The 14,631-nt window shown below is 57.3% G+C and overlaps 3 protein-coding genes across 3 annotated transcripts; all 3 read right to left on the bottom strand.

Moving 5' to 3' along the window:
- Positions 1–1,407: 1,407 nt before the first annotated feature.
- Positions 1,408–7,915, bottom strand: adamts17 (ADAM metallopeptidase with thrombospondin type 1 motif, 17). Its single transcript, XM_077713301.1, has 23 exons — positions 7,691–7,915; positions 6,836–7,125; positions 6,558–6,723; positions 6,308–6,465; positions 6,141–6,224; positions 5,774–5,925; positions 5,609–5,652; positions 5,404–5,509; positions 5,171–5,311; positions 4,961–5,111; positions 4,637–4,738; positions 4,388–4,533; positions 4,071–4,240; positions 3,870–4,000; positions 3,684–3,804; positions 3,524–3,604; positions 3,294–3,454; positions 3,014–3,170; positions 2,805–2,940; positions 2,520–2,727; positions 2,270–2,452; positions 2,022–2,196; positions 1,408–1,929 (listed from the first exon to the last, which is right to left on the bottom strand). The coding sequence occupies exons 1-23, from the start codon at positions 7,746–7,748 to the stop codon at positions 1,778–1,780; spliced, it is 3,273 nt and encodes a 1,090-aa protein (XP_077569427.1). The 5' UTR covers positions 7,749–7,915; the 3' UTR covers positions 1,408–1,777.
- A 501-nt stretch (positions 7,916–8,416) lies between these two features.
- On the bottom strand, positions 8,417–11,085 carry LOC144194387 (uncharacterized). Its single transcript, XM_077713444.1, has 5 exons — positions 9,928–11,085; positions 9,708–9,743; positions 9,278–9,459; positions 9,050–9,171; positions 8,417–8,711 (listed from the first exon to the last, which is right to left on the bottom strand). Exons 3-5 carry the CDS (start codon positions 9,426–9,428, stop codon positions 8,526–8,528), a joined length of 459 nt encoding a protein of 152 aa, XP_077569570.1. The 5' UTR covers positions 9,429–9,459; positions 9,708–9,743; positions 9,928–11,085; the 3' UTR covers positions 8,417–8,525.
- A 484-nt stretch (positions 11,086–11,569) lies between these two features.
- On the bottom strand, positions 11,570–14,512 carry asb7 (ankyrin repeat and SOCS box containing 7). Its single transcript, XM_077713442.1, has 5 exons — positions 14,249–14,512; positions 13,243–13,312; positions 12,794–13,145; positions 12,011–12,616; positions 11,570–11,915 (listed from the first exon to the last, which is right to left on the bottom strand). Exons 3-5 carry the CDS (start codon positions 13,098–13,100, stop codon positions 11,785–11,787), a joined length of 1,044 nt encoding a protein of 347 aa, XP_077569568.1. The 5' UTR covers positions 13,101–13,145; positions 13,243–13,312; positions 14,249–14,512; the 3' UTR covers positions 11,570–11,784.
- Between the last annotated feature and the right edge of the window lie 119 nt (positions 14,513–14,631).

Raw genomic sequence — 14,631 nt, forward strand, 5'->3', positions numbered from 1 at the left:
GAAAAAAAAGCCTTACTATACTATGTCGTTTTTTGGTGAAAAAAAAGCTTTACTATACTATGTCGTTTTTTTGCGATAAAAAGCCTTACTATACTATGTCGTTTTTTTCACGATAAAAAGCCTTACTATTCTATGTCGTTTTTTTGCGGAAAAAAAAGCCTTACTATACTATGTCGTTTTTTGGTGAAAAAAAGCCTTACTATACTATGTTGTTTTTTTGCGAAAAAAAGCCTTACTATACTGTCGTTTTTTTGCGATAAAAAGCCTTACTATACTATGTCGTTTTTTTGCGATAAAAAGCCTTACTATACTATGTCGTTTTTTGGCGATAAAAAGCCTTACTATACTATGTCGTTTTTTTGCGATAAAAAGCCTTTATACTAAGTCGTTTTTTGGCGATTAAAAAAAAGCCTTACTATACTATGTCGTTTTTTTGCGATAAAAAGCCTTACTATACTATGTCGTTTTTTTGTGATAAAAAGCCTTACTATACTATGTCGTTTTTTTGCGAAAAAAAAGCCTTACTATACTATGTTGTTTTTTTTGCGATAAAAAGCCTCACTATACTATGTCGTTTTTTCGCGATAAAAAGCCTTACTATACTATGTTGTTTTTTTGTGGAAAAAAAAGCCTTACTATACTATGTCGTTTTTTTGCGATAAAAAGCCTTACTATACTATGTCGTTTTTTTTACCAAAGAAGCCTTACTATACTATGTCATTTTTAGTGAAAGAAAGCCTTACTATACTATGTCGTTTTTTGGTGAAAAAAAGCCTTATTATACTATGTCGTTTTTTTGCGATAAAAAGCCTTACTATACTATGTCGTTTTTTGGTGGAAAAAAAGCCTTACTATACTATGTCGTTTTTTTTGTGAAAAAAAGCCTTACTATACTATGTCGTTTTTTGGTGAAAAAAGCCTTAATATACTATGTCGTTTTTTTGCGATAAAAAGCCTTACTATACTATGTCGTTTTTTGGTGAAAAAAAGCCTTACTATACTATGTCGTTTTTTTGCGATAAAAAGCCTTACTATACTATGTCGTTTTTTGGTGAAAAAAGCCTTAATATACTATGTCGTTTTTTTGCGATTAAAAAGCCTTACTAGACTATGTCGTTTTTTTGCGATAAAAAGCCTTACTATTCTATGTCGTTTTTTTGCGGAAAAAAAAGCCTTACTATACTGTCTTTTTTTGGTGAAAAAAAAGCCTTACTATACTATGTCGTTTTTTTGCGATAAAAAGCCTTACTATACTATGTCGTTTTTTGGTGAAAAAAAGCCTTACTATACTATGTCGTTCTTTTTGCAATAAAAAGCCTTACTATACTGTCGTTTTTTTTGCGAAAAAAAGGTAAAGAGGATAAAGACATAAAGAGGAAAAAAAGGACTCAAGTATTAACATACTCATCAAGTCAAAAGGAATGTATTCAAATGTCATTTTAAAAAAGATAAAACATTCTTTCAATTCATCGTCTAGAAACGTTGTCACTGGTAGAGAACATTTAATGCCGGCAGCCGGGAGTGGACAACATCAAATACACCAAACACCCACCGGGGACACACGCTAAGATGTCGCGCCTGACAAAATAGCATCCGGCTTTTGCTTGTCCCGGGGGGGAGGGCGGAGCCAACCCACGCCTTTACATCGACTCCCCCGACCGCCATTCTTACGTTCCTCGCTTCGCGCCGGCGAGGAACACGGGAGGCGGAGCGAGCCGGCCAGACGGGGAGATAAAGAAAGAAAAAAAAAGAAAACACGGTCCTAGGTTGAATGGGATCAATGGCTTTGGTTGTGGCCGGCGGCGTAAAAGTCTCTGCAGGTCTGGCAGCAGCGCTGGTACCAGCGCATGTCCCGGCACAGCTTCTTCTGACGGATCACGCGGCAGTACACCGCCCACTGGTCGCCCGTGCACTTGGACGTCAGGGCGGCTGGCAAAAGAGCGCTAAGACACGTCAGAGCGGAAAGACCGTGGCCACGGCGCCGTCACGGGAAGGAAAACGCCCGCCCCCGGACCACCCACCTAGCCTGGGCGAGGTGATGGCGTTGGCCTCGGGGCGGCAGGCCCCCTCGCCGCGGCACGGGCGGTAGGCGGGCGGGCGGGGGCCCGCCGGGCACCCGTCCCCGTGGCGACCCGTCACTTTGTGCATGCACTGCACCACTCGCGACCGCAGGCCCCGTCCGCACGACGACGAGCACTGGCGGGTGGAGAAAAAAAATGGCTCCGGTGGCCGAGCCTGCGGGTGGCGGGCGCGACGGCCGGAAAGCTACCTTGGACCACTGGCCGCTCTGCCACTCGTAGCAACGCGAGAGGTCGCGGCAGGCTTCTTGGACGGCGGGACGCGTCGGCGGGTCGCAGCGGCCACCGGCGTCGGCGGCGGTGGCGTCGTCGTCGGCGTGGCCGCCGCAGGTGACCGTGCGCGTACGCACCCCCGCGCCGCAACCCTCCGAACACTAGGAGGCCGGAAAAGGAAAGCTGACGGCCGGGGTCGGGGCGGGGAAAGGAGCGAGCGCCGCCCACCTGGGACCACTCCGACGCCTCCCACGCGCCCGGGCAGAGGCGGCCCCAGCAGGTCCGCGTGAGCGGCGGCGCCTCTTCCGGGCAGCGAGCGACGTCGCCGGCCGGCGTGGGCGCGCCGTGGGAGCGCTGGAGCGCGCACCACGCCCGGCGCCGCTGCGTGCCGGCGCCACACGAGGCCGAGCACGCCTCCCACTGGCCCGTCAGCCACCTGAAAAGTAAAGGCGCGGAAGGAAGCCCGGCCCCGGGACGGCCCCGGGACGGCCTCGGGCAGACGCCACCGCCTACCGGTGGCCGCAGGGTTGCTGGTTGCAAGTCTCCACCCGCGGCGGCGGCCGAGTTTGGTCGCGACAGAAGTCGTCGGCGGCGGGCTGGCTGGAATTGGCCGTCAGACGCGCGCAGGACACCGTCGTCCTCCTCTCGCCTGAGCCGGAAGGATGGATTTGGGAACACGTGGGCCATGGACGTCCGTCGCCAGGAGCGCCCAGATGACTCACCGCCTCCGCAGTGCACGCTGCACTCCTCCCAGCCTCCCTGGGTCCAGGCGTAGGGCGGGGGACGGTCCTGCGGAGGCCCCTGGCGCTCTTGCGAGGCGTTCAGGGACAGGGTGTACTCGTAGTGGATCCCATAACTTTGGTCGTGGAAGAGCAGCACCTGCCAAAGCACGGCGGGAAAAGCTTTGTCCGGCTCGCTCTGTCCGGCCCGCTTTGTCCGGCCCGCTCTGTCCGTCTACCGACGGGCGGGGAGCAAAGGACCGGGATCAGAGTTCTGACCCACCATGAGATGGAGCGGCGTGTCGGTGGGGCCCCTGGCCGACATCTTCTCCCAAAGGCCCCTGCGCACGTAGCGGACGGTGGTGCCGGCCACCTGGAACTCTCCGGGGAGTTCGATCTTCCAGTCGCTGTTGATGGACTTCCTGCCGCCGCCGTCTTTCAGGGCTGAAAGAGCGCGCTTGCTCACGGCTGCTGGCGGGTGCTGGCGGGTGCTGGCATTGGAAGGCGTCTTACCCAGAAAGCTGTGCGAAGGCTTGTCCTCCACCACCTTAATCCGCCGCGCTCCGGCAGGAATGACCGCCGCCTCCACGTAACCTGGCCAAAAAAAAAGGCATCCGAACGCGACGGGATTTGACTCGCCCCTCGTCTTTTTGGGCACGGCGTTGTGGCTTACCCATGCCTCTGCTGTGGTTGAAGTCCCCCCGGACCAGGGAGCAGGATCCCCCGTCCCCGTTGCAGACGCCGCAGACGTCCTCCGTGGAGGCGGAGCCGATGATGCCGTCGCAGCCGATTTTCTGCAAACAGGGGCGTCAGTCCACTTTGCCCGCCCGGCCCGGCCGACCCGGCTGTCCCGGCTCACCCGGCAGGCGCCGTTGACGCAGAGGTCGGCGTCGTAGGGGCCGCACGGCGTCCCGTCCATCACCCTTTCGGCCACCGGCAGCACGGAGAGGTCGCGACCCGCCGGGCTGCAGAACAAGGCGCACGGCCGCTCTGCCGACGTTCCGGCGCGTCAGGACGGGATGGCCGAGGCCCACGGACAGAAGGCCGTCCGGACGGTCACCTTCGTCCGTGACGGCCGTCAAGACGGCGCCCTCCTTGTTGCCCACCCGCCGGTCATGGGACAGGCACTGGAGGTCGCGGAAGCCGGGGGTTCCGGCGGGGCAGGGGGGGCCCTCGCAGGCCCTGTGCTCCACGCTGGCCTTCTGGCACGCCCGCCCGCCCGGACCCGGCCTGCCGAAAGCCCAGGGCGTCTGTCCGGGGGGGGGGGGGGGGCGCCGGCAAAGGCTATTTGGGTTCAACGCCGGCCCCTCCCTCCCGGAAAAAAAAGGGCGGGCCCGGCTAAAAGTAGAAAGTCCCACCCACGGCGGCGCTACCTACGGCGGGTTGTCGCACTTCCTCTGTCTGAAGCGGACCCCGGTGGCGCAGGTGCGACTGCACATGCTCCACGGACCCCACGGACTCCAGTCCCCGTCCACGTGCTGCGGGATGGGCGTCTTGCTCACGCACTCGCCCACGCGGCACCACTGCGGCCGGTACGGGAGTCAGACGGACCGTGAGCCCAGTTGAGGAGGACGGAGGCGGCAATGGCGATCCGGTGGCCGAGGACCGGGTCCCGGCACCTCCTACCTTGTCCGGCCCGCACTGCGTTCCGTCCAGCGGAGGGTCCAGTTTGGTCTTGCAAGAAGTCTCGCCCTCTAGCAGGCACCACAGGCCGGCGCACATCAGGTGCTAGCAAAGAAAAGGGGACAAATTGCAAGAGCGTCTCCGCCGCCAACTGATTTTTCCCCACGATGAGGCGGCCGGCGGGCGCGCGTCCATTCCCGAAGAACTTTGGAAACATCCATGACGCCACGCCATTCTCGTACGGGAACATCTTTACCGACCGCTGGCGCTTTTGCCGGAAATACAGTCCGTCTCTACTCGCCAAATGAATCGACCAAAAGGACGCACCTCCATGTCGGAGCAGAAGGTGGCGTTGTTTCCGAAGAGGATCCGGCACTGCTCCTCGGCGCCGTAATGCATGCCGGGGAGTTTGTGGGGGAGGCGCGGCGCGTGGCCGCCCCCGGGGTCCGTGCGAACCAGACAAGCGCTGGAATCGGACCTGCGGACGAGCCGGGTTGAGCGAGAGGGGGGGGGGGGCACGCCGGGTCCCAAACACACCTGAGGAACTTGCCCAAGTCGTCGCGGCTACACGACGACCACCAGAGGTCGCTGGGGTTGCGGCCCTTCAGCCACTCGCCGGACATGATGTAGGGGTGGCCGCCGCAGGAGGGGCGGTCGTCGTCGTGGCTCATGCCCATGCTAAAATCACAGCCCGCCATTTAGCCACTAGCCTAGGCTAAAATAGGCTCAAATAAGATAAGCTCATCCAAAATAAGCTAAACGTAACTCACTTGTGCCCCAGCTCGTGCGCGATGGTGAAGGCCAAATTGAGGCCGTTGTCCTCGGCCAAGACGCACTTCCTCTTGGCGCTGCAAGCCCCGCCCAGGTACGCGATACCTGAACAAAAGCCAAGTCAAATGGTCCAAACAAAGAAGACAACGCGCTCAAGGCAAATGGACGGGAGGAGGTGACTTAGCTCATTTCAGGACAGCTTACCCACAGTGTCGCAGGGCTCCTCCTTGTGCACGCAAAAGTCTGTCCTGAAATACACGGCGGATAGACCAGAGCAGTCAGTCAACTTCCAAGCATCCCCCGAGGCCAAGAAGGCCAAGAAGGCCAAGACGGCGGTCCCTCGGTGGGTTCCCGGGCCGGGTCACCCGCCTGGTGACCAGCACGGCGGCGTCCACGGCCGGGCCTCGCCCGCGTGGGCCGTGGGCGGCACCCGGGTACGGCCACCCCCCGAACTCTTGGTGCTGCCACTGACAGAAGCTCTCCAGGGAACGCTCGCCGCGGTGGCCCACCTTCAGCTTCTCCTGACGCCGCGCGTACACAGAGGGAGAGAAGGAAGGAAGGAAGCGTTAGGACGTGGGGGAAAGAAAGGCCGCCAAACGCCGCGGATATCGTCTGCGTCACAAAGAGGCTAAAAAAAACAAGGCTTCCTTTGGTGAAGGCTGTCCCCCCCCCCCCCCCCCCCCCCCGGCAATTCCGGTGGCGAGCGCCATTTGGTCAGGACGTCGTCGACACTTACGGGGCGCTGGTGAAGCAGGAGCAACTTGCTGAGCCTCACGTTGACGCTCACGCCCAAGCTGGGGTGCTGGAACATGTTGTAGACCTGGAAAAAGCACAAGCCAGAGGAAGGGACAGATACTCCCCAAGTCCTCCGCTTGCCCACGGCGGAGCGTCCGGCCTACTTACCATGTTCATGACGGTCAACAAGAACCTCTTGGCGGCGTCCGCTCCGTGGTAGCGCACCATGTCGGCGTCCGCCACCACCAGCGTTTCCAGCGTGTACGCGTGGTCGTGCGTCGCGCGCTTGCCGCGACTTTCCCGGCCCGCCTCCCACTTTTTCTGGCCTGCCGACGCACAAAAAGGCCATTTGGGAAGCTTTTGGGCCGTTTCCGCTCTCCGTCTCACGTAGGTGGTGAAAGGCCCCGCCCGCACTGACCTTCTTCCCGCTCCGCCGTGGTTCCGCAGCGCCGCGGCGGCGGCCACGCGTCCCGCCGGCGCCGCAGCCCGTGTTCGACTCCCGAGAAGGAGCCGAAGCCGCTAAAATTGCGTCCCTCCAGAGGGCGGACCAGCAGAACCTCGCCCTCCGAGTGCACCAGGGCCGTCTGGAAGGCAGAGAGCACGCGTCCTTTGAAAAAGATGCCGACGTTTAACGGGAGAATCCTCACACAACGCATGGCGTTCGAAAGTGTGTGTGTGTGTGCGCGTGGTTTGTACCAGGCCTCCGCAGGCGGTCAAGGACACCAACGACCCGGGTCGGTCCCGGACGGATCCAGAGTAGAGGCAGAGTCGGTTAGGGTCCGGCGGCAGGGCGGGCCAACTCCGGCCGCCTGCCCGCCGTTCCTCCACCTCCACCGGGGGGACGGCGTCTCCGTTTCTCCAGGCTTCCAGCAGGAGGTGGGTTCCCGACGCCGTCAGCGACACCAGCACGCGCTCGGGGTCGGCCAGCGGCGACAGCAACGTGGGGAGCACCGCCTCCGCCCGCTCCGCGGTCTCGCCGGCCGCCACTGCGCAAAGGCATCCCGGCGTCAAGCAATGGCGGCGACGGGCCGCCATTGAACGTCTACGGGCGGCAAAGGCGGCCGGCCCACAACTAACTAACGGCTTTGTCTTTTCTTCCTGCGCTAACATCTGGAGAGTGTGGCCCGGCGAGCCCGGCGAGCCCGGCGAACCCGGCCGGCGGTGCCAATTCAAGACAAGAGACTTTAGCTAACGGTGTCAACAAAACCAAGTGAGTTGATGATGGATTTGGAGCTTTCCACAACTTGGCTTTGCTTCTTCCTCCTAATTAAACTCAGCCAGCAAAAAGCAAAACAAGCCAACCGAGGACTGGTGAGGGTGGGGGTGGGGGTGTGGGTGGGGGGGTGTTTGAGGTGTTGGGTTTGGGGCTTTGGGTTCAGCCCTTTGCAACTTGACATGCATTTTCTTCCCAGATGGACGAGAAAAAATTTCTGTTAGGTGACAGACAGCCGAAAAGTGGCTGTCGCTGGCTGTCGCTAGCAAGTCGCTCAGTCAATCCATCAACTTGGTGAACTCCGTTACTCGAGCGAGCGAGCGAGCGAGCGGACTTACCGGACACTTCCGCGCACAATAGCGCCACCAACAGGCGCGCCACACGGCAGCTCCGCATGCCGAAGAAGCCAACAACCGTTCCCCGGACCGGGACCGGAGCCGCACGCCACGACCGGGACCACACCTCGAACTCGGGACTCGGACTCGAGACCCGGACGAAGTAGCGGCTTGACTCTTTGCCCACTTTTTTCCTTGTCCCAAAAAAGTGGAGCGAGTCAAGAGGGTCCGGGGAACGCCCACGGGAACTCAAACCGCTTGCTGATTGGTGCCTTTATCTTCGGGCTCCAGGAAAAAGGCTGCCGCTCATTGGCCGGCACGAATGTCATCGTGAGTTGGGCGGGAAGTGAAACCTTACACGTGTGCTGCCGCAGACAAGAGAGAGAGAGAGAGAGAGAGAGAGAGAGAGAGGGAGAGGGAGGGGTTTGTTTTCTCTCGCTGGGCGCATGCGCTGTGCATCAAAAACGCGACCCAAAGGATGCTTTACTTCCAATTTGAGTCACTTTCGATTCATTTTAACGTCAAACTCGGACTTGAAATGCATTGGACATCTTTGGCGAGCTAAAAAAAAAAAAAAAGTTTTTGTGAAGAAGCTTTAGATCATCTTGATCCCAAAATTGGGCCATGTCTTCTTCTCCAAACTTTTCGTCGGGATTTTCCACTCTCCAAATAGTCGTGGATTGGCTAGATCCATTTTGAGAGGCAAACTACTGAAAACCAAGACAAACCAACGATTGACTTCATTTATTAGCAGCAGAGTGAGGATGCCAGACGACAAAGACGAAGGAAAAAGAGGGGAAAGAGGAGGAGGAAGAGGAGGAGGAAGAGGGCACTGGCTTCAGGTACGCGCCAGCGGGCAAACGTGGCCGACGCGTCGGCAGTAGCAGAAGGCTTTGAAGAAGCGACAGTAGCAAGTGTCGCAAGCGTCGCAGCAGGGCAAGGTCGAGCTCATGCAAGACTGCTGGTGACGGACGCAGCGGCGCGGCGAGCGCGACCACCGCGACGCCTCGTCGGACGACGCCTCCTACACACACACAAATCGTCATCATGAGAAATGTGTTACAGTCGTAGGAAGAAAGAAAAAAAACAACTTTTGATGACCCCATTTTAGACGAGTTGCGGTGACGCTTTCCTGACGCTAGAGGGAAGCAATGCCTCCTTTGGACGGGGCTGCGCCACTTACTTGAGGTGCTCATGAGTGGCAATAGTCAAGATCATTGCTAACATCATCCATTAGATTGGGTTTGGGGGTTAGGGTGCCCATAGGAAAAATCGCCCTTTTCTAACCGGACTTTGTTTTCCCCAAAAGAAAACTTCATAAGATTCGATTACATCGAAAAAGGAAGAGAAAAGACTTCTCACCAGCTGCTCCAAAGAATCGCCCTCCATGGGGAAGCCGCCGCCGCCGCCGTCCAATCGCCCGGATATTCGCGCCTGTTCTCCGGGGGCGGGCTCGGGCCTCTTCTCCCGGGCGCGGCTCCTCGCTGCAATTGCCCCCAAAAGAAGGAGCCGGGTCAAATGACTGGAGGGAGGACAGAGTTGAACCCCCCCCCCCCCCCCCCCAGAAAATAGTAGTGCAAAAGGTGGCACCTAATTGTGACAAAAAGACACCCGGCGCTTCCAGGCCCCCCGGTCGGAGCATCGCCGACGACGGGCCTGGCAGGCACGGCAGGCACAGCAGGCACAGCAACAAAAGGCGGTACGGCACCACGCCGGGGGCGGGGCCGGAGCTGGAGCGCATCCTACACGCCGGGGCTGGAGCCTTTCTTTCCCTGCCATTGACGGACGGAGAGGGCCGCCCCGTTGGTCGGAAACGGGACAAACGTTTGTTTTCAAGCGGGAGGTGCATCAAAAGTGTTATCCGATTTGGCCCAAAACATACCAATTTGGAACAAAAAGACACAACATAACACACAGGGGTCATAAAATTAGTTTTTTCTACATGGTCGCCTGAAAAAAAAATGCATTTTCTTTTGAAAGCATCACCCGAAAAAAATGGATTTACATTTGAAATGCTTACCTGACAAAACTGGATTTGATAAATATTCTCTTCTTCCTGGAAAGAAAAAACAAATGTGAGATTGACGCCAACTTCAATGCAAACTTTCCAAAGCAATATAAAATATCCAATGGAAACTCTCTCCATCTACTTTTCACCACTATTGGCCGTGGAGGAGTTCAAACAAGTGCTACTTGTACAGGTCAAATTGGACATATCCACCGTTAAAATTGTCACTCACCTGCGAGCGAGCGCGTCTTGGCGGCCGATTGACGCCGAGGTGGCCGCCGCTCCCTTTTAAACTTCCCGTGGCCGGCTGACCGTGTCACGGTTGCCCCGGCGACGGTCGGTCGGACGCAGCCGGCGACAGACGGACCGACGGATGAGCGCGAATGGATGGATGGATATCAACAAGGAGCCATTGAGAAATAGGCTGCAAATGGAGGGGAAGGCAAGCTTTATCAATGGATTGGTCGCTCCGTGACCCACAAAAAAAATGAACAAGGGTGGCGGAAATGTTGACCGAGTCGCGGAGCAAATCACCAAACTATTTGATGAATTTATCAACAAACTTATTCGTTTGAGCAAAAAGATGAAAGAAAAAAGAGCAATATATCATGTCGCCATGACAAGATGACTGCTTTTGAAAAATACTGCCGAATAAAGGCTTCACAAGTCTGTGAAATGTTTGCTTTTTGGACCGTTTGGCCCGCAAATAAAAAGGCCGGTCAATCAGCGGCCGGGACGCCGCCAATTTCTAGCCAATTGCACCCACGTCCGACTAAAGTGGATTTTGATTACATCTTTTTTTGCGAGAAAATGGTCAAAGATGAGCGCCGCAGCGCCTCAATTAGCGACGCCCGCCCGTGACGTCCCTGCCGCTAACTCAATGGAAATTGCTCTAATAAATGGCATTTGTAACAACAACAACAACAACGGAAGCAACAACAGCAGCGAGCCATCGTTTCCCGCTATCCAACTCTCGGGCCGCCACGTCGTCGTGACACCGCCGCTTCCGTTAGCCGGCGTCCGGAAGTCCGTTCGTCGTCCGGTTCGCAGAAAGACGGAGTAGTACAGATCCAGTATTTTACTTCCAAGCCATCGGACACACTTCAAGCAAGGGGGCGGGGGCGGGGCTGTGCCCATACCGGCCACACCTGACTGCAATTCACTGATTGCACTTGTGACATAGGAGCGTTCCTCTTTTAGAGGTTTGGAGCAAAAGCTACAGCCACTGTGGCTCTTGATTTACTTTGTTTTCTTTGTTTGACTTTGCCCACCCCCATCGATTATGGCCTGGTCTTAACAAATGCCGCCTTTTCATACATGTGCCCTCTCCATGGGGTCAAAAGTCTGCGCTTTGATCGCCCACGTTTGAAAGGTCCAAAAAAGTCTGGGACTGGCTTGGACAGTCCACGGCAGGGGTGGGTGGGTGGATGGGTGGATGGGTGGGCAAAGGCGTCCTCAAACTTGGCTGTGACGGGGCTAGGTAGGTGCACTTTGCACTTTTTGCTTCCGGCAGACAGTTGAAGCGACGGGCGGGGGTGGGGCTCGCTCAAACAGCCAGCCAGCACCTGAGTGCAATTCACTGATTGCACACAGCAGCTCGGCTGGGAAGTCGTCTCCTCTCTTACTCTGGCTTGGAATGAAAAGCCGCACCCCCGCAGCCGCCGCCGCCTGGCAGTGGAATAGCGTGCCCACCCCACCCGGCAAAAATAAATCACTCACCGGGTCGGCTCATCTTATTCCGGTCCGGTCCCGACCGGTCCCGTCCGGGAGCCAAGCCCGCGGACCTGAAGGCACCAACCAGACGGAGACGTCGTTCGCCACGTCCCAGAGCGTTTTGTCGCCACCGCTTGAGCCAGGAAAGAAAAGTCAAGCGCTCCCCGCGGCGGGCCTTTTTATTGTCAAAGTGAGAAATGGACAAAAAATGCCAGGCGGCGGATCCGTCCGCTCGTCTCGCAGGAAATAAATTAACGCGGAGCGAGCCGGACACGGCCTCTGAGCCGTCCCTTTGGCGCCCGCCCACCGGCCAGCCATAAATAAAAGTAGAAAAATATCTGAGCTATATACACGGCCAGTCTTTGCATAGGCGCCGTTAAAACTTGTGCTTGAGATAGTCCTTCATGACCTTGGCCACGGGCAGCTCTTCCAGCAGACGCAGACGCCGCAGTCCCACGCAGCGGCGGATCTTCATGCGGCAAACGTCCTGGAGGCTCCGGGGGTGCCCTGAGTCAGAGAGAGAGACACACGCAGGCGGACGCCGTTAGCCACCGGGGGGCGCACCATCCGAGCCCACCACCCCGGCCTGCCACCCCACTCACTGGTCACATCCTGAAGGAAATCCAGGCACGGCCTGCTGCGGCGACTAACGCCCACAGAGACGGCCACCGGCGTCTGGCCGGCGTAGTTGCGGGCGTTGGCGTCGGCGCCGTAGGCGTGCAGCATGCGCGCGCACAGCACGTCGTCGCGCTGCGCCGACAGGTGCAGCGGCCTCTGGCCGTCCTCCAGCCGGCCCAGGTTGGTGTCGGCGCCGCGCTGCAGGAACATGCGGCAGTAGGGGTGGTTGCCCTTGCCCACGGCGTAGCGCAGCAGGAAGCCGTTCTGGATGTCGATGTCGGCGCCGCGGTCCAGCAGGATGCGCACGCAGCTGGAGCGCTCGCGGATGATGGCCAGCTGCAGCGGCGTGGTGGCCTTGTCGCTCAGCAGGTCCACCGACGCCCCAAACTCCAGCAGCAGCCGCACAAACGAGTCGCGCCCGTAGTGGGCCGCCACGTGCAGCGGCGTCCAGCCGTCGTAGCTCTTGGCGTCCACGATCTGGGCCCGGAAGTCCGACTCCAGCATCAGGCTGGCCATGCGGGCGCGCCCGTGCATGGCCGCGTAGTGCAGCGCCGTGAAGCCCCCGATGAAGTCCTTTACCGTCGGGTCGACTGGTGGGGGGGGGGGGGGGGGGGGACGGTTTTTTGCAATAGTCCCGTTACAAACGGACGGAGAAAAGTGCCCGTTTAAAAAAAAAAACGGAACGCGTCTCCCGTTATGTTGCACTTCTCGTTTCAAACACTAGATGGAGCCACCCTAGCTAGCACTAACCAACGCCGACGACCTACCTCCGTGCTCCAGGAAGACGCGCACGCATCGCTGATTGCCCTTGACGGCGGAAAAGTGCAGCAGCGTCCAGCCGTTGGCGTCGCGGGCGGTGGGCGAGTAGCCGCGCTCAAGCATACGGCGCAAGGTGTAGACGTCGCCCACCGCCACCGCCGCCTGGATCTGAAGCTCCTCGTGCAGCTTGGGCCGCCGGTTCGGCGCGCCGTCGTCGTCGTCGTCGCACTGGGGGACGGACACGTTCATCTCGGGGTTTCTCCGGTTCAGCATGCCGCCCCCGCCGTCGTCGCACTGGGGGACGGGGTCGTTCATCTCGGGGTCTAGCGGGAGCCAAATATTCTGCGCGTCTGCCGACCACTGCCGGCGAGATGGGGGCAAAGGTGGCGGCGTGTCAGCGCGGGCGTCCCGCGGCCTGGCCCAGTGATAGATAGAGCAAGCGGACGCCCAATCCTACCTTTTCACGAGCTGAAGAGACAAACCTCTCTTCTTCATATCGGACGCTTTGGAGCTTGATCTGGAATTTGCTGAAAGAGAGAGAAGGGAGTACGGGCGTCAAAAGCCGATTGTGCTTTGCCCAGGCGTCGGAGCAGCCCAAAATTACACTTGAAAACGCCACCGACCGCTCAGTCACCTAGTGGCATCCACTTTTAATATTGGACATTTCAAACTCTCCCACTCTTTAGTATGGGTTAGGGCGTTAGGGTTATGAGAAACGTCCACAAGAGGGCACTCATGCGCCCGAGACAGGTCAGCTGTCTTTTTACAGCTGCCTTTTTATATTCTGGTTTTCCGTGACTTGTTTGGCCTAGTGTATTCATTCATAGACTCAAGTATCGAAACCCTAACAGTTCAAATGGTTGAGCTCGTGCCAATTGAAAATACCAGTGTTTTTAAACTAAATCAAGTGCAAGTGAGAAGCTGCTCATTCGTGCCCGAAAGCGTTAACTCGGGAGCAGGACTTGGGGCCGATTAACGCTGCCCAGTGAATTTAGAGTGCGACTGACTGACTGACTGACTGACTGACTGACTGACTGACTGACTGACTGACTGACTGACTGACTGACTAACTGACTAACTGACCGACTGACCCGCCAGCCGGCGAGCTAGCTTACTAGCAAGCCGGACAACTCAAGTCGATCAAATCAGTTTCAAGCTAGTTGCGAGCCAGCGAGCGAAACGGCACTCCGAGTAGGGGCTTGCTTTGGGGACATTCGGTGGGCATATTTAGAACAAGTTGAGACTCTTTGCTCGACTCCGGTTCGACGCGCTAGTAGCGTTAGCCGAGCCGACGGGCGAAGTCGTCGAGAAGCACCTGAAGTGTGCGACTGCGACTCGGCTGCACTTGTCGCGACTTTGGCAAAAGGCGCAGGCGAAGGCGATATATAAGGAAGGAGAGGAGAGCGTCGGCGCATCGCAGCAACACAACAAAAAGACGTCGGTGGAGTGGACATTGAACCAACCAATCAGAGTCAGCGAGCAGGAGGCAGACGGAACTTGTTGTCTGTCAGCGGCGGTGCATCTTCGGAGCTTGTCGCTTTCGCCGTCGTCGCTGTCGCTTTCGCTTTCGCCGTCGTCGTTTTCGCTTTCGCTCGCGCTCCGACTTGCATCAGCGTCCTTTTGCTCACGCACTTAACTCAAGAGCATCTTGGGTTTTAACACGTCAAATTTGGAAGCTTTATACCAAAGTAAGTCTGGGCTCGGAAGCGTCATTTCGTCATTTCCGTCATTCTGACTTCAGAACCAGACCGCCCCGCCCTCGCCCCCACCCCCTACCAATGGCGCTCCACCCCCGCCCCTTCGCGTCCACCCCCTTACCAATGACGCTCCACCCCTGCCCGCCCCT

The sequence above is a fragment of the Stigmatopora nigra genome, chromosome 3 (assembly GCF_051989575.1).
Source record: "Stigmatopora nigra isolate UIUO_SnigA chromosome 3, RoL_Snig_1.1, whole genome shotgun sequence".
Lineage (NCBI taxonomy): Eukaryota > Metazoa > Chordata > Actinopteri > Syngnathiformes > Syngnathidae > Stigmatopora > Stigmatopora nigra.